At 43.1% G+C, this 18,200-nt stretch overlaps 1 protein-coding gene across 1 annotated transcript in view; it reads left to right on the top strand.

Moving 5' to 3' along the window:
* Positions 1-18,200, top strand: part of LOC115310468 (vacuolar protein sorting-associated protein 13) — a 178,434-nt gene that overhangs the window by 23,967 nt on the left and 136,267 nt on the right. Inside the window, exons 9-21 of the mRNA XM_029968867.4 lie at positions 744-850; positions 1,986-2,145; positions 5,769-5,831; positions 10,046-10,148; positions 11,683-11,783; positions 11,860-11,927; positions 12,014-12,091; positions 13,022-13,226; positions 13,340-13,398; positions 14,396-14,548; positions 15,599-15,707; positions 15,788-15,875; positions 16,877-16,994. Coding sequence (XP_029824727.2) covers positions 744-850; positions 1,986-2,145; positions 5,769-5,831; positions 10,046-10,148; positions 11,683-11,783; positions 11,860-11,927; positions 12,014-12,091; positions 13,022-13,226; positions 13,340-13,398; positions 14,396-14,548; positions 15,599-15,707; positions 15,788-15,875; positions 16,877-16,994 — 1,412 coding nt within the window. The remainder of the gene's footprint in view (positions 1-743; positions 851-1,985; positions 2,146-5,768; positions 5,832-10,045; positions 10,149-11,682; positions 11,784-11,859; positions 11,928-12,013; positions 12,092-13,021; positions 13,227-13,339; positions 13,399-14,395; positions 14,549-15,598; positions 15,708-15,787; positions 15,876-16,876; positions 16,995-18,200) is intronic.

The following is an 18,200-nucleotide window of genomic DNA, read 5'->3' on the forward strand; positions in this document are numbered from 1 at the left end:
CCAGGGTCACCTATTGGCTGCTGATGAGGGGGGTTTGCTCTTTGATTTTATGACCTGTATACTCAACTGTCTTGTTCCCCCTGCTCTTAAACAAAACATTAAAAAAAAAAGTTTAATTTTTTTTTTGTGTTTTTTGAGGTCTGTTGACATGCTCTCATTAGCCAAATCATCATTCTTTTCTGCAGAATGTCTTGTGCACAATTTCTTTGGTTGGAAAAGCCATATCACCAACCCACAGCACCACTAGCGATGACTCACCCCTGCTTTATTTTTAGTGTGATGAGATCATTCATATTTGATAACAAAAGTATAATTTGAGAATAAATTATTAATGCAAAAGCATTAACTGTCCCATGGAGGGCAGCCGGCATCGTCCGCTACCGTAAAAAACGGCAGGGACATTTCCTTCGCGCCGTCGCAGCTCTTAAAAGGGCTGCGACGCGGCTTGCGCGCCAGATAGTTCCAACAAACGCCACCCCACACTCCCGGCGCTGCTCCCGCGCGCCACTGCAGCAGTGCACACCCGCCGCTACCCAGAGCCCGGCCGGCCTCTGCAAAATATAGCGGGGCGCACAGCTTGGGGGGGGGGGTAGGAGTATGCAACATGTATGAATGCTTTCGCTTTTTTACACGTTGCAGTCTTAAGTGTCCTCCCTTAATGTTTTGGTTGCATACATGATAATTGTTAGGGTTGCAATTAAGCAAGAGGCAATCCAAGTAATCTATTGTCATTTTTCTTCTAGTTTCGAAACATGCTGGCATTGTCAGAGTCACTGAACCGGATGGCCATTGCAGCTCACTACAGAAAGTACAGGCCTGACGTCCCTGTCCACGGGAACTGCAAAATATGGTATGCAAGTTTGTGGCAGCCAGCTGTATGCCCATTTATTATAATGTTGATCTATTTTTCTTTATTAATTTTGGCAGACTTCTGTAATAGTCTGTTCAGAAATCTGTTGCCTGATACTGCGGTTTATTTGAGGTACGAGTTAATGCTAAAGAATCTGTTCATAGTATTCAGGTAGGCTGGTATGAAACATGAGCTAATCTGCCTTTAATGCGAGTCACATTTTGCATAAGTTAGGTTAAAAAAAAATGATGTAAGCTTGATCATATAGACTGACTGGTGAGCACAGAATATGTGGCAGACCTTGCGTAGAAAAAGAGAAGGGCGTATGAAAAGCACTGCCTACCGAAGATTCACTCATTTCTGATGCACGCCGCGAGAGACAAGTGAGACGGTGGCTTGTTGCTTTTTATGCAAATAAAATGCTTCAACAAAGAAGCGCGCGACCACGCCTTGGCCCCAAGGACTTTGCTTTTGCGCATTCCGAACACCGACACTGGATAGCTCAGTTGTTGAAGCACTTGTTGCACAATCTCAAGGTGGCGAGTTCAAATCCTGTCGGCGAGTGGAGCCTTTTATATAATTTCCCATGGGCGTAATGCTTTCCAGTGTCTGTGTTTGGTTACAGTCAGCTGTTAGACTGTCGTTGCAGCTGAACCGTTGCACTAAAGCGTTGCAGAACTCCATAAATTGGCCGACAAAACACATTCTGCGTTAAAAATGTTGTCTTTTTAGCCCCAGTTCTCACTGGCGTTACATGTTCAGTCTGCAATTCTTTTTCTTGTCTCTTGTCCACCAAATAAGGTCAAATGGTTTTAGTACCTTCCCTTTGGAATTCATCGATATAACCTTCATTGGCTTCATCAGTGTGCGTAAGTTTTTTTTTTTAAGTCCTCGCATCACTGTTCTGGAAAGAATGTTTGATATTGCAACATCTTTTCTTGGAGTCTTGCTTCTAAGCAAGGACAAAAGGAAAATCCTAACTGGAATGGCCTTTCCTAAGATTTCAAAAGGCAGTACGGACCCCACACCTTTGGAGGAATGTGATACCTGTACTACATGTATTCTTCATTTGTGACCTCGTACAACGAATGTCCACCTGGAATGTGTCCCCGCCTTTTCTGCGGCTCATTCACAGGTGGCGCTTTGCGTACGCGGCCATCCTGGAGGAACACGTGAGGCGACGCAGGCGCGACTGGTCTCCGCAGCACATACACGAGCATCTGGTGCGTGTTCGCTACTACAAGGAGCAGTACAAGCTCAAACTGCGGTCCAAGGAAACCGCAGAGAAGCTCCAGGTATGCCCGGTTCTACTGCTCTAGTGTCAGGCTTTTCCGCTTTCTCTGCACTGCCAGACAGTTTTATCACGAACGCTCACTCGGGGTCAAGCAGCACCACCTAGAATAACCGAGGCCTGAAAACATCCTCCTCTTCCTGCGCGGAACGGCGTAGCAGTCACCCGGCGCCAACTCGGCAGTTGGACTCAAGCCTGATGCCGGGTGTCCTTCGACGTGTCGACTGCACACGAGGCCCCGCCAAACGCCGACTCAGATCTCGCGTCCAATCTTCGCCTTAGCTCGATCTCGCTGCGAGGACGGCGAGATTCCAGTGCACAAGCTTTGATTATTCTAAAACGTGTCGGGTCAAGCTGCACTGTCTCAATTTGCAACAGAAAGTATAAGCCTTCGTTTATGAACATTCTGAGCTACTTTTCATTTTGGCTTGGGATGCTGAGGAGGTACTAGTGTCCATAGGTATGCAATTCCATTTAGTACTTCTCAAGTGCATGTTGAAAAAACAATAACAGAACACCTGGGACCGAGGGACGTAAAACAGAGACATTTTAAATGTCTGCATGTTGTTTGTTGTGGCAGTCTGATTTTGTTTACAAATGACTTGGCTTAGCATTGCTTTAATTATGAGTAGCTCCGAGGGTCATGCTTCAGCACCCACGAATAACAGTTGAGTGCATCTATGGGGCAGTTTACTGGGTAATGCTTGCCAGTCGTAGCTGATGTTTTTAATTTATATATTAGTAACATGCAAATACTATTGGATTTTCAATTTGAAGCGAATTCAGCGCGGATAGTGGTTTTGGCCGAATATTTCCGAATCAAATATAGAATAGTTTCTCCGAGCCTTTCACTACTGTTACACCATGCTTAAACGAAAGCCCAGCTAAACTCGTGAAGCTTGTTCCCAAGCTTCCCCTTGTTCATTTGTAAGCTAACTTTAATCTAACTGTAGCTATAGACTGCGACCTCGGAAAGCCCTATGCCTTGGGATGGCAAGTAAAGGACAAATTTGTCGTAAAATTAAACCTCTAGAGATGCCCAGCTATACCTAATTGAGTGGATTTTGATATCTTGCTAGTTGCAAATATTCTTTCTTCAATCACGAATTTGAAAAGAAAAAAATTGTGAATTATGAACAGCCACAGTTTAATTCTGCAAATTTTACTTCAATGTAGGTATCAACATTCACATAGTTTGTTTCTTTTTGTACACACCAGGCACGCCTTGAAAGTGCTTTTCTCCAAAGCTTGCAATTGCGATATTCATACTTTTCCAAATGTTAATCGCAGCTGGTTACCCTGTTGAGTGTGCTTCTTACCAAGCACCAATGCGCTGAAGAGAAGCAACACCCGCGAAGCGATCGGTTCCACGGGACATGTTCAGAAATAGATGTAAAAATTTGCAATTTATTTCAGTGAGTGGGGTCAACTCTCGATAATGTGAAACTTGCAAGGACAGTGAAACACTTTAAATAAGCATACTTCAAATTAAAAAGAAAAATACTAGAAAGCACTCAAATCACTTTTTTTTAAATTTTTTTATTCAGTGCTTACTGTGGGAGGTTGATTTTTGTTTTCCTGTGCCAACAGAGACGAACAGCATTTCGCTAACGAAGACGCGCAATATTAACTATGCTCTGCAAATCGCAAACCATTGAGGGTACCTTCAGCAGTTTCTTTGCCATAGAAAGCGCAAACATTGTAATCCGTGATGCTACAAGCAGTTTTCATGTCAGCAGCACTCGGGCACTCGGCACGGAAAGTGGCTTGATCGTTCCTAAACGTAACCACGTCCACGATGTCACTATCCGAAAGCGGATTATAGACATCGGCATGTTCATTGATATTGTAGTGACCAGCATTGCTTCAGTGCATTGGCAGCGTAGTGGCAGCTGCCTCGCGGAGCGAGCAAGGCAGGAGCGGGCGTGATTAACAAGCCACAGTATGAACACGGCAAGCTCGGGTTAGCAGCTGTGGCTCGGCGTTTGTCGGACTGGCCAACGTCCTTACCACCTTTTGTAAATTTGTAAAAAAAAAAAAAATAGTTTTTGTGGTTGAAAATCAAGGCCACGAAGACTACAGCATCAATATAGTTGATGGATGAAACATGTGATGGTGCTGGATAATGCCCCAAACTTACCTTTGTTGGCCTTATACACTGCGTGACTGCACTCACTTGTGTAACTTCTGTGGAAACGGTGCCATTACGCGCGTGCCCACAGCCATGCGTGCTTGGCTTGGCTTGGCTTGGCTTGGCTTGGCTTGGCTTGGCCTGGCCTGGCCTGGCCTGGCCTGGCCTGGCCTGGCCGCTTAATTGACTTGACCGCCTGGCATTCCCTCTTTTTGGTGGACCGCACTCACGGTCGATAAAAGCAAAGTGTGCACGAATGCGATTTAAGCTTGGTCAGCATAATCATGAGGTTCTTTCATGCTCCCAAAACGGCCGCACTTCTCAAGCTCATAAAAGAATCTTTTGAATGAATTAGTCCCAGATGTTAAAATTTAAATTACTGCACATTTTTTCTCATCGACTTGTATGTGTAATTGCCAGGACTGCATCTCTGCTTCAAACTAATCAAAAATTCAAATAAAGTGACTTGAAGTTATTGAGTGTCGACTGTACTAGTCTGTTCCAATCCTTGAAGGTGTGAAGGAAAATCGAATACTGGGACACATTATATAGATTGGCTCTGGTGTATTAATTAGAGCATGCAGAATACTTCTTCTGGTGGATCTTGATCATGCTATGAATTATCTGGAAGGGTTGTTTATAAACAATATTTCTGGTACTAATAGTTAGTATCTGGACTTTTTTTCTCTTTATTAAGCTATTCACTAAGTGAAGCTAATCAGTTATATGCCCCAAAAATAAATCTTTGCCTCTTTTTTTTTCTTTTTCTATGCTGATCCCAAATTACATTTGCTTATTCCAACTTTGACATTTAGCTGTTTTAGAGCGCAGCTCTTAGGCATCTGTTTCCGGCTTGAGCGTCGTCGTCGTCAGCATGATTGCGTGTTGCATTATGGGATGTTTCCCGTATGACGTCGCACGTGACGCCACGTGTGATGTCAAGAGAGTCACCAGTGACGTCATTAGGGTGACGTCACAAGGTGCCTAAATTTAGCGGCAATATTTCTCCGCTAAATCTAGCAGAAAAATTTCCCCGCTAAATTTAGCGGAAAAATTTCCCCGCTAAATTTAGCGGAAAAATTTCCCCGCTGAAAAAATTTCCTTATAAATTTATAGAAAAAATTTCCTCGCTAAATCTAGCTGGAAAAACTTCCCGCTAATTTAGCGGAAACATTTCCCCGCTAATTGTAGCAGAAATATTCCCCCTAAATTCAGCGAAAGAATTTCCCCACTAAATTTAGCGGAAAAATTTCCCCGCTAAATTTAGTGGGAAATTTAGCGAAAATTTCCCACTAAATGAGACAGGAGCAGAAGAGGAGGAGGCGAGTAAGAGGAGGGGCATACTTTCCCTTTGTACCGTCCCGTCCTCCTCAAGAGCTGCGCTCTAATTCGGCATTGCAGAGAATTGTGAACGTCTTTCATTTTTTTTAGAAAAGCAACAAATTCTTTTGCCAAAATTCTTGGTATCTTCGTTATAAGACTGAAAATATTTACAGGAACTTGAAAATGAACTGGATGTCTTCAACATTACCCTTGCAAGACGCCAGGCGGAGCTGGAGGCAAGTTTGTTCAATTCACACATTTTGTGTCAATTTCTGAATGTGCTATTAAAAATAAAACTGCTCATACAGTTTTTTTAGTGACGGTTTCGTGACATGTGGTGCGAGGTGGAGCAGACACGCTTTATACTTTGATTTTAGTGCTTGTAACAATCACATAGTGATTGTTACAAGTGCAAAGTCAAAGCCGTGGAAGGCACTCGTTTTAAGCCTTACCTTGTGTAGTGAGGACAGCATTCAATTTCTGCTCCTATTTATTTAATTCAATTATTTAGGAGCAGAATTATTCGAATTCCACTCCTAAGCCAAATTCCACTCCGCTCCTGAGTTGAGGTATTGGTCTTTGACTGCTGTGTGAGAGGGAAGGAATAAATAGCTTCCTGACTCTTAGAAAAAAAAAAAGGGAGATGAGCAAAACTACTAGTAGTCGTCTCCTAAGGTTGAAAAGATCTTTGAAAATTGCCAAATTAAACACCTGTTGTGTGGATATGGTTGGAGCAATCTGGTGAGTTGGGCTAGTTGGTACTGAGACATGATGAAAAGACAGCACACAAAGGACAGGACAAGGAAGGGACACACATAGAACACATGAGCGCTGACTCGCAACTGATATTTATGAGAGGGGAAGAAGAAAACAGCATTCATACATAAAAAAAAGGAAGAAAAGGACGAAGCACAATACATTCACACCACAATTACATACAAAAATGTTAAATCTATGAGGGTACACATACAGGACAGATCACAGGGTTTAGGTAACACTTGGTCGTTAAAAGGACTGTGTAAAAAGAGCACTTCCTTCTCATACAGCATTATCAATGGCTTGCTGACACAACACTCCCTTAATTTTAATATGTGGTACGCCTTCAGGATTTCTCTGGTAGTCCGATCTGGAAATTTTCCTAAAATCGTCAATGTTCGCTTTGGTGTCTATCGGCAGGTTTGGCAGTACAGTGGAAGGTGTCCTCTTATGGTGGACTCCTACAGTGGCACGAAGGGAATAGTATTGTTCTCGGAGGCGATTGTTGACAGACCGATCAGTTTGTCTTACGTAACTTTTACCGCTGTAAGGGTTAATTTATACACAACACCTTCTGTGCATGGAATGAATTGTCGCTGATGTCGCTTCATGCACCCGGGTTTTGATCGCTTTTCTATTTTAGAGTGCACTTGAGGGCAAATTCTGACCACCTTCTGAAGGGCTGAAAACACCATCGGAACCTCATAGCAATTCGCAACTTTTTTCAGATTGTAGGACATTTTGTGGACGTATGGAACCACCACCGGGCGCCGCCGCCACTCTTTACGGCTGTTTTTCTCTTACCCTTTAACCTTGCTTAGAAAAGGACCCTATTACCTCAGTTAAAACCTGCTATGGAAATCCTGAACACTGTAGGCATTACAATTGAGCTTTAAAACTATCTTTTACTTTGTGGCAGCATGACTTCACCTGTGCCGACCCTAGAATTGACAAAGCCATTCCCCTTTTTACAACTTTGAAATGGGTTGACATATAGCGCAGGATACCCTTTTTAAACCCGCAGAGAGAAAGACCAGCACAGAGGATTTTCATGAAAAGACAGTGTGAGATATAAAAATTGTAAGGATGTATCCTTGGAGTTTCTCAAAAATGAATTTAAGACCACAACCGCACTTGTCAAAGACACCCAAAATCTGCTCTACAAAATTGTCTTCTGTATTTTTAGAGTAAACGATTAAATCATCTACATATCGGAAAACTTTTTCTACTGGAGGGGTTTTAAGACAGTCTTCGATAGCCTGATCTACTCTTGACAAAAAAAGTATCACTTGGGATAGCAGCTACTATACACAAACTCAACTCTGTTACGTCATGGCGCAGTGGTGGCTCGCCGGTCGCACTTCGGGTCTGGGGCTGTGGGCGGATGTCCCCATTTGAGACTTGTATTTGTGCGTTGTTTTGAAAGGAACCAGACAATACCTGCATTCTCGTCAAAACGCCATGACTGGAGCTGTACCAAAAAAGTTGAGAAAGGTTTGAAGGTCAGTTTTCATGTGCTCGATTCGTCCAAGAACGGGATATGTGCCACGAAAAGGGAAAACCGGACGCCGTTGGACCATGAATGCTTGGGCGGGAAGCACTTTGGGTTGAATTCACGGATACTTGTGGTCATCAGATTTATTTGTTTTGTTCCAACATGAACGCCGGAAAATTGTCAAGTTGTACGGACCACCTGCGGACTACGTTTAGTGCGTCTTCAAGTTCAAACGGCCGCCTGATCGTTCAAACTGTCGTCTGCTCTTTCAAACGTTTCTGCTTGTCTGCTCTTTTAGACGACACCGGCCCATAGACCAATTGTTGGCCTGGTACTTGCGATAAGAAGTGCAGGCCTCAAAAGGCTTAAGTTTTAAGGTTGGTAAGCAGGCTCGATGTAAACAGTAGATGCAAGGAGATGTTGATCATTGTTGCCAGTAACCATCACCGACTTGCTATGCCTGATTCGCTTGGTTCGTCCGATTCTGCTTGCGATTTTCAGTATCGACGTCGACCATCTCAGCTACAGTTCACGCTTTTGCAGCCTGAATGGCGTCGCGACTGAAATTTGTGAGCGAAATCTCATCATGCGAATCGGGCTTTAGCGTCCATTCTGCGTGTTCACAGGGAATGAATCGCCGCATGTCATATTATTCACGCGAAGTTTTGCGGTTTAGCGAGCCTGGGTAATTTTGCTGAGGCCGCTGAAGTAGTCGGACAATGGAGAGTTTTAGTAGATCGTTCCCATGACTCCGATAACGATACCCGATACTCCGCCACCGCCTCCCTTGTGCATGCATAGTATCGTTATCGGGGCTATCGAAGGTATCGGAACGATCTACTAAAACTCTCTATTGCAAGGAACACGTCGAATCAACAATTCGAACGCGAAAAAGGGCAGAGGACTCACACCGACGCCAACATCGCACTTCAATGGTTTGTTTATGGGCGACGGCGAGCTTCTTGCCCACACTCCATCGCGCATGCGCGGCGCCGGTGGCGTCCGCTAGGGGCACTCCCGTTCCTTTGTAAACATGAGTTGGTGTATACACAAGCCAGAGAAATCCTGGAAGCGTACCAATAGAAAAATTAACAGAGTGTGTCAGCAAACCATTAATAGTGGTGTTTGAGAAGAAAATGCTCTTTCTAGACATTCCTTTTAGCGACTAAGTGTTACCTGAACCCTGTGATCTGTCCTGCAGGCGTGCTGTTATACTGTCGAGACCGGTTGTAACAAAGTCAACGGGAATCTGAAATCACTTTGCTATATCTGCTATTTCTTTATAACCAACTTCAATTATAATGAAGTGCAAAAGGGAATAGTAAATCATGATCGCTCTGCTGTAGCTGCTTTTTTGGTATAACCAACTTCAATATGAGCTGTCTCGACAGTAGAGTTAACATTTTTGGAAATATTTATGATGTGAATGTATTGGGGTTTGCCCTTTTCTTCCTTCTTTATGTATGAACGTTGTTTTCTTCTTCCCCTCATAAATATCAGTTACGAGTCAGCGCTTGCGTGCTCTATGTGTGTCTCCTCCTTGTCTTGTCCTTTCTGCGCTGTTTTTTCATAATTTATATGGTTGTGGGAACAGATCCTCGACTGGTGCATCTTGTAGGACACGTGCTCCACCTTGAATTAAGCTTTTACGACTTTTAAGACAGTATATGCATTCGTGTGTTTTTTAAGATTCAATCAGACATTTGCGTTCGACAATGACCGCCTGGCTCACAACCCCTTACATTCTACCGCCCCACATAACAATCTCCTCGTAAGCAGTCCTAGGCGGTCGTAATGCAGCGAGTCACACTCTGATGCTAATTTCTGATCCAGCGACCTGACATACGTCGAAACCAAGTACAGGAAATTTCACTTGCATATCTTGAAACAAGCCTGGTGGCACTACTGTAAATGCACGAGCTCAAGAAAACAAAGAATAGATAAAAAAGTGCGCTCTGTGTTGTTTGTTTCTTTTACTCGTCCGTTGTTTTTAGCACTTTTACCCTCTCAAAGATATAAAAGTATATGTGCTAGAGAAGGGGGTGGAGGTGTTATTCCTTCTCTTTTTCGGTGGCTTTAGGGGTAGGAGGTTTATGGAAGACCAACATTGGCCTGGCACAGGCCCAGTATTTGTCCCAGTTTGGACCGTACAGCTCAAATCTAGAGTGTAGGTTAACTTCCCTCTGTAATTGTTTACAGGTCGAAGAACAGCTTCTCAAGAACCCCCCCAAGCAGGGATGGTTTTCCTCGTGGTGGTATGCAGGTGACAAAAACGCTGCCCCCTCCGAGACCCAAGTAATCGGTGAGTCACCAGTGCTGCACTTGGCGTAAAATTCTGTAAGAACGCCCTCTAAAATGAAGGAATAAATGGGGAAAAACATGAAGTTGGCTATCTTTGAGAATGCCACAGCAGAACTTAATCAAAAATTAATTATAAACACCGGGATACCCGCTACACACCACGTGATGCGGGAACTGATACGGCAGATCGCGGACATGGCAAATTTCCGTTTCACGATGTGATAAACATGTATGGGAATTTGCTACAAACTCCTATGTCTCGGTAAAGGATACCGCAGGTTGCAGACGCAGCAGATTTGCATTTCGCGGTGTAAAGGACCTGCAGAAACCTGCCGATAACTCTCATCTCACAGGAACGGATACCGCAGATTACGGACAATGCAGGTTAGGTTTCATGGTGCAATAAACCCGCATGAACCTGCTACAAACTTAGCTGTCACGGGAACCAATGTCGCGCGCGCAGATTGCAGACAAAAACTCGGGATTCCGCTACAAACTCGCATGTCACTGGAACGAATACCGCAGATCACGAACGCAGCAGAATTGCATTTCACAATGCAATAAACACGCGGGAACAACTCGCGTGTTACGGAAATCGATATCGTGCGCACAGATCGTGAACAAAAATGCAGGAATTCGCTACAAGCTTTCACGTCGCATAAATGGATCCTGCAGATCGCAGACACAGCAGATTCCCATTTCACGATGCAGTACACACGCAGGAACAGCTCGCGTGTTACGGACAAAAACGTGAAGAGCCGTTGTGAAATCGCTTGTCAGACGTACTGGTACTGCAGATTGCTAGGTTGATGCGATTCTCTTCGGATATCACGTGACGTCCGATAGGAATTGGGGTGGGCGATATTTCTGAATTTTTATGTTAAAGGTATTTAGCCAGACAAATGGGATGGGCAATCCCTCAGGCAAGGGCATCGTTACGGAATTTTGCGGTATGCCCACCGCTCCACCTTACCATTGTGCTCTCCTAAAAGGGAGCAGTAATTTTTCGGAAGTTGTTTCTTTTCTAAACTGAGTTGTTTTTTAGGTCTCTTTGATTGTTTAATGAGGATGTCTGCTAAATTGACATGCTGGTATAGAGACCAAGGGGAAAAGTAGTGAAGTTCTGAAAAGACGGCACCTAGCAAACCTTTAGCAGGGTACTCGGCCAGCTTCACTGCTCACGGGAAAGTTTTTTTATGAAATTGGATTATATTCATGCTTTCATTTCCAAGCAACATTTTTTTCATGGTTAAATCGCATGTGTTGTAGTATCAGGTACTTGCTGCTGTCCAATTTTACATACATTAAAGCCTCCATACATAATTATGGTGTGACTGCCATAAGGCGCACTTTGGCAACTGCATAAAAAGATTTCTAGACTCACGGATGTTTCATTGGTGGCAAGTTTGGACTGCAAGTATCATATTATCTGAGAAAGCAGGAAAGATGGGCCTGTATGGCAGAGTGTTTAGGTATATTAACAAGCTGTGGTTTCATTAATGTATTTTTATGCTTTAATTTGTATTTATGTGCAGCTGAAAAGTTTGAGAAAGCAATGACTCCTGCTGAGAAGCAGAAGCTCTATGCAGCCATTGGGTACCAGGAGAATTCTGTTCCACCTGAATACCCAGTCACTGTAAGTTTTTTTTTAAGAACATGCAAAATATCTTTTTTTTTTTATGTCAACTGTGAGCATGGTTTTTTTTTTCCAGTTTGTGGCTAAGAAACTGAACTTCCTGCTGAAGAACTTTTCTTTGTCTGTCTTTGATGAGAGCAAAGGGCAAGTGTACCATGCCATATGTTCTTGTGGCATTATGAAGTAATAAAATCTTTGTTGCTTGTTTGACCGACTTTTGTTTATTGCAGCAACAGTGTCATCGTTCGTGTCATGCTTGATGACATGTCGGCAAGTTTTGAAGAAAGACCCAGAGCTGAAGCAATCAGGTCTGTAGCCCCTTGCAGTGATCCTTACTTCATTTCTCCTATTCTGCACAAGACAGGGGCTGTGTAATTTCAACCCTTGTACACATAAAACTGTTGTTTGTTCCTACTAGACCACTCTTCTGCAAAGCCTTACTGGCCTATGCCATTGGTTTTTAGGGGCAAAGCTCCTTAGTGTCTAGCCTTGTTCATACGTCCGGCATCCGTGCTCACACCAATTGCACTGCCTCCGGGATCGGCCCACTTTTGAAAAAAAAACTTTCGCCCGCACGGGGGTTTCAACTCGGGACTGCTTGCTTACAAAGGCAGACGTCTTAACCACTATGCTACACTCCAACGTTGCATGTAGTCGCTCAACGTCTATACAGGAGAGGGCGCTGCGGTGAAATGCGTATATAAATTTATGGCTGGCAAGTTTGTCTCAAGGATTTGACCCACCCGTTATGGTTGTGAGAAGACTGCGGAAAACCGTTAGTGGCGCATTCCTGGGGTTGCGGAGAAGTGGGGGCAGCCATTGTGAAACTTGGATTGTGTAGAGTTTTCACTTCTAATTATGGGCAAGAATAAACAGGGAATTCTGTGCTTCTATGCTATTTTCATATGCAAGACACGTTGCATAGGCAAATCGAAATTATTGTTTTTAATGAATTGTTGCCGTGTTAGAATGTTTGCTATATAACATTAAAATACCGTAGAAATGCCCACTTCGTTCAAGAGTCCACTATTAACATTTTCCAAACTTGAAAGTTCTGCAAATTATACGTTAAGCGCCTGATTTTACTGGAAAAGTGCCCATGTCTAGATTATCCCAATTTTCAGTGAAAGTAGGATGAGCACTCTTTCCGGTATTTTATGGTAATTGTTTGGTTGAGCTGTAGTTGCAGATTAAAAATGTTTCCCTTGCATGTTTTCCTTGCATGTTTATTTGCGCAGGCTGGAATCAAAGATCGAAAGGTTCCGCATCTTGGGCTTCCCAGAGTCGCCCTCTGACTTCTGCATGCTGATCTCCTCGGAGAATGTGACAACGGACGTCAAGCGGTCCCTCCTCACGTTTCTCTTCGAGACAAATCCATTGGACGAGAAATGCGACCAGAGGATTCACCTTTTTGCAGAGCCCGTGGAGATGATTCACGATTCCGTACGTAGTCCTAATGCTAATTGTATCGGCAAAGCTCGAGTCTTTGCTGCTACAGCTTACATGTGTTGGGCGACTTTGACCCAGAGTCACTCTTCACACTCTTATCTTTACAGGCCGTGGTCGCAGCACTTGCAGATGTCTTTCGGCCCCCAGAAGAAGTCTCTTTCGATAAGTGAGGGGAAATGCAACACTGCCTTCTAGTTTCAGGCTTTAGTACTACCGGTGTCGCAAATAGCGGCCAGGTTCTTTAAATCGATCGTAAAAATCGGTTTCTTAACCTACTATGCTACAATTTTGTGCAGTGTTGCCCACAGGTGGTGCATTTTTTCTATAAAATTTGCAAAGAGCGAACTTGCCTAAGAAGAAAAAGTAAGAAAAGAAAAAGGCTTAACTCCGATGGATACGCAGCGAAGCCACTCTGGTGAAGAAGGAAGACCAGCGAAGCTGTACTATGGTGGGAATGAAGTAATGGCCGGCCGCAACTCGGCAAGCCAGAGTGGAAAAGCTCAGAAGGTTTCCGCCATCTATGAGCGATGGTGGCAACCAGACAACCAGCAAGCCGGTTGTCTAGTTGCCGCCGTTGCTTATAAATGACGGTAGCTGTCCTAAGTTTCGTGTCATCATTTGTTTGCTGACGGACACGATATTGAGGAAACTACTAGCCTTTACCAGTTCCGCTGTAAAAATGCACCACCTGTGGGCAACGCTGTACAAAATCGTAGCACGATAGGTTAAGAAACCGATTTTTACGATCGATTTAAAGAGCCTGGTCGCTATCTGAGACTCCTAATTGGTAGTATGTTAATCAAGAATGCACAAATTGTAGTTACTTTATACATGTACAACATGTGAACAGGATTGGTGTTAGTAATCCCTCTGAGCAATGTTGCTACCATTAAAATATTATTTTGTAAATTACAGGGCACTTATTAAGAAATGCATGTAATGTAGACATAGAGCTAGCCTTTATTATATACTTATTGCTATTGAAACTTGTCAGTTCTTTCACTTGAAAGTGCATCTGAACTTCTTACTGTCAAAATAAATATAGTGGTGTATATAGTTGCCATTTTTTAATGCATGTCTAGGTTCTGATAGTGTACAGTTCGTAAACGCTAAGGCCTAACGGTTTGGATGCCATTAATGACTCTCTTTGTGGCTTTTTTTAGGTTGCAGGCACAGGCAGTTTCGAAGCTGAACGACATCAAGTCTATGTCGGCAACTGGACTCCAGCATGCCATTGAGCAAAAGAAGGCACTCGAGCTCCTCGTGGATCTTAAGCCCTCATACCTTATAGTTTTCGAGGGGGGTAGGAAGAGGAAGTGAGTAAAGCCTAAACCACGTGCTAACCAACACCAGGGAATCCTTTATTTGCAAAGAACTTCATCAAAATCTTTTCATTCTGGAATGAAAATTTCATACTGACCTGCAGCATTTAATATTTATACGTCAACCTCTGTGCAGCATGGTCACACTTAGGCAGTTAATTTGAATTATCAGAAAACTTTAGTTAGTCAGCTTTTGCTATATCTGTTGAAAACTTTTAGCATAAAATATGACATTTTATTTTCATGGCGCCTGTTGAAGCTTGATTATTGGTAGATATGTGCATTTGTTAGTATGTCGTCACATGGGTGCCCTGTGGATTAGTAATATCACGTACAGTGTGAGCGGAAATGCCGGAGCACGTGGCCTTTGATGCTATGCTACCTCGAGGCTGATAAAATTGTGCAGTGGAGAAGGGGCTGCGAGAGTGTGCGCTTACTCCAATATGCAAACCCTCGCTGCCTTCCTCTCCTCTTCACTCTTTTATCAGCCTCGAGGTAACTCAGCGTGTATCGAAGGCCACGCTCTCCGGTGTTCTTGCTCATACTGTTCACGATTGTATGTCCTGGATATGGCTTGTTACCTACACTATGGCTGTGCAAATGACTGGAGCAGTACCATATAAAAATCATAAACATTAATTTCAGATTGGTTAATTTCTGCGGGCCACCTGTTTGGCATACTAACTCGCATGTTTGACAAGATTCAAGCTTAATACTGGCCATACAAAAAAAAAACATTTTTTGCTTATAGCAGGTCACACAGACCTGCTTGCACAACCTTGTCAAATATTGCCATAGGAACATGGTAATGTTTTGCAAAATATCACAAATCAAATATCACAGTGTTATAGAGTCCATCTTGATATTGTTACAAGATAGTCATATTGCATTGAGATAAGGAGTGAAGGGGAAAGGCTGACCAACTACAATCTGCATAAATATCCACACAACCCCAATTGTTATAAAGGGAAAGGGTCATGATTGTGCCTGAGTTTAGATGAAACCACTTTATGCATAATTGATCTCCATGCTTTCGGACTTCAGGGGAAAACTCTTTATGGTGGTCAGCTTCGGTCAGCTCTATGTCCACGGCTTTCCAAGGAGTCGCAAGACCCCCACTGTCCAAGACCTGGTTAGATCTGGAAGCACAGAGGTAGCTCACACTTCTATTTGCTGACCTCGTTTCAATTCTACAACTTTTGTCGCTCATCTTTCCAACTTATTCCTCTTCAGGACGAAGTCTTGCAGGTGATGATTGCACAGGCCTACGAGAAGTACACCGTGAAACTGACAGCTGCGGAGGCAATCATCTGCCCCCCAGGTAAGAGCAGCAAAAGGAAATGCTTTGTTTTGATGCCAGCTTCTATTTCTTAGACATAAAATAAAAGTAAAGGTCTCTCAGGGTGTCATGAATGGGTGCAACACAAAAAAGCCAGAACAATAAAAATTTTCCTTTGTTTGAAGAGTTCAACAATAGGCAGCTCTAGGCTGGCTCAGTATTTTACTTGATATTCATCATGTGACTTGCTGCATGACATTATACTGTAATGTAAATATCCTTTCTTAAATCTCGATTATGAAAAAAATGAGACAGTCATTAACCATGTGGTTTTCTGCATAACATCCACAGTTTGATATTAAAAATTTTACTGAAATGTAGATATTAACATTCACAAAGTTTTTGTTTCTTCTTAAATACACCAGGTGCACGCGTACACCATCCTGCTTTGAGAGTGTGCTTTTTCTCCTAAGGGCATTGCTGCAATATTAGTACTTACCGAAGTGTTGATCACGGCAGACACGGGGGCACTCTGGAGAAGCAGCACTCGCAGAGCTCACTTCTGCGAGTGTTGCTTCTCTGCAGTGAGTGTAACGGTACTGGGTAAGAATCACTCAACAAGGCTATCCTGCCGCGATTAACACTTCGAAAAATATGAATATTGCAGTTCATCTTGAAGCAAATATCAAATAGCGTATTATTCGAAACTAATTTTCAAATATATGCAAAATTCTAACAAAAATCTATAGTGCGACTGTAAAGGTGAATCAAACATAGATTTGGTCTTTGAAAAGGGAGCTACAGGACTGTTATACTACTGTTGGTAGTTCGGGAAATTTGCTAGTCATCAAACCATTGTGAAGGTGTTGTGTGACTGAAGTGTTAACAACCCCACTTGGTTTAAATTAATCCTCATTCCTTTGCTGGGGCATACACTTAGTTAATTAAATATGTAAACCCTTAAAAATTTCAGCTTACATTGTGGGCCTTTAAGAATTACCTCAGCTTTCTGAACTTCGAGTGTTGGCTTTTTGTTATTGCAGGCAAGGACTGGAGGCCTGCTCTAAAAAGTGGGAAGTCCGACCTCCATGTTTTGCAGCCCACGGACATCATCGTCGACATTCAGAAGTGCATTGTTGCTGACAATGTTCGCTTGCCCAAGTGAGGACTAACACTTAAATATTTTCCAAGAGTTTCAGCTGCCATAGAAATATATTTATGCCCAAACTTTTAAGGGGGTCAAAAGCTTGATGGATGCAAAGGGGGAGGGGTACAGGCCCCACTTGTTCAGGTAAACACTACCTAGATGGCAAGGCCTGTGCCCTGGGTTTCTGCTTGATCTACCTTGATGAAGCACAGGGTAGATTGCATTCTAGTGCTGCATCAGTGTTTGGTAGGAACTCGTGTTCAGTCGGTGCTTTACCGATTGGATTGGACACAAGTCCTAGATGAACACTGACATAGCTTTTGGGTTCAATCTGTACTCCGTGCTCGATTGAAGTACCATATATAGCCACATATAAGTTGACCTCTTCAGAAATAAATCTATAAAAAATAAGCATTAAAAAAAAAATTCCTCAGCAAAGAAATTTTTTTTTTCTATTGGTCGGGATTTGGGGTGTTGACTTGCATTTGGAGTCGACCTATACAAGGCGATATACGGTAGATGATGTGGAAACTCCAGCACACAGGCCTTGCTGTCTAGGTGGCGTTGGCTGATTTGAGGGTCGAGTTTATAGTGGTGGGGTTCACAGTACCAGAAAATCAAACTTTCGAGTAGAATTTTAAAATATGTAAAGCTCTGTAAGATAAATTTGTTATTGCTGAAGTTTAATGACAAAGAGTAGGACTTGTTCTATACTTTTGTGCAGTTTTACCTACTAAAGGTGGCATTTATCAAGTTGTGTGGTGGGAAGATAACCAAGTGAACGTAATGTCTTGCCATGGGTGGGGAAAACTGTTTCCGCAGCAAATGGGGCTCACCCTCCGATATTTGACAAAATTTTCTCTTTGCAATATTATTTGAATGTGAGTGTCTGGTTTTAATTGGCTTTTCTACAACACCCGTTCGACTAAGGGTGCGGTGCATAGTAGTTCTACCTGCTGCTAAAAGCCGGAGCAACTTCCAGTTGATTCCCACTTTAACGCAGCACAGAAGTCGTTATAACATCGGTTGATATTCTCTTCCCGGAGGTCAGCAGGTCAAAAACGAGTGCTGTATTCAAAGCATTGCCTAAATTGTTTTATTTGACATTAGTTTAGTCCAGCAGCTTTAGTGCTTCGCTTCTCATCTAGATCCAAGACTGGAAATGATTCCTGCTGCCCAGAAATCTGCATGACACCACTGACCCATTGCACCGCCAACCC

Source organism: Ixodes scapularis, unplaced genomic scaffold (assembly GCF_016920785.2).
Source record: "Ixodes scapularis isolate PalLabHiFi unplaced genomic scaffold, ASM1692078v2 PGA_scaffold0__279_contigs__length_252992795, whole genome shotgun sequence".
NCBI lineage: Eukaryota > Metazoa > Arthropoda > Arachnida > Ixodida > Ixodidae > Ixodes > Ixodes scapularis.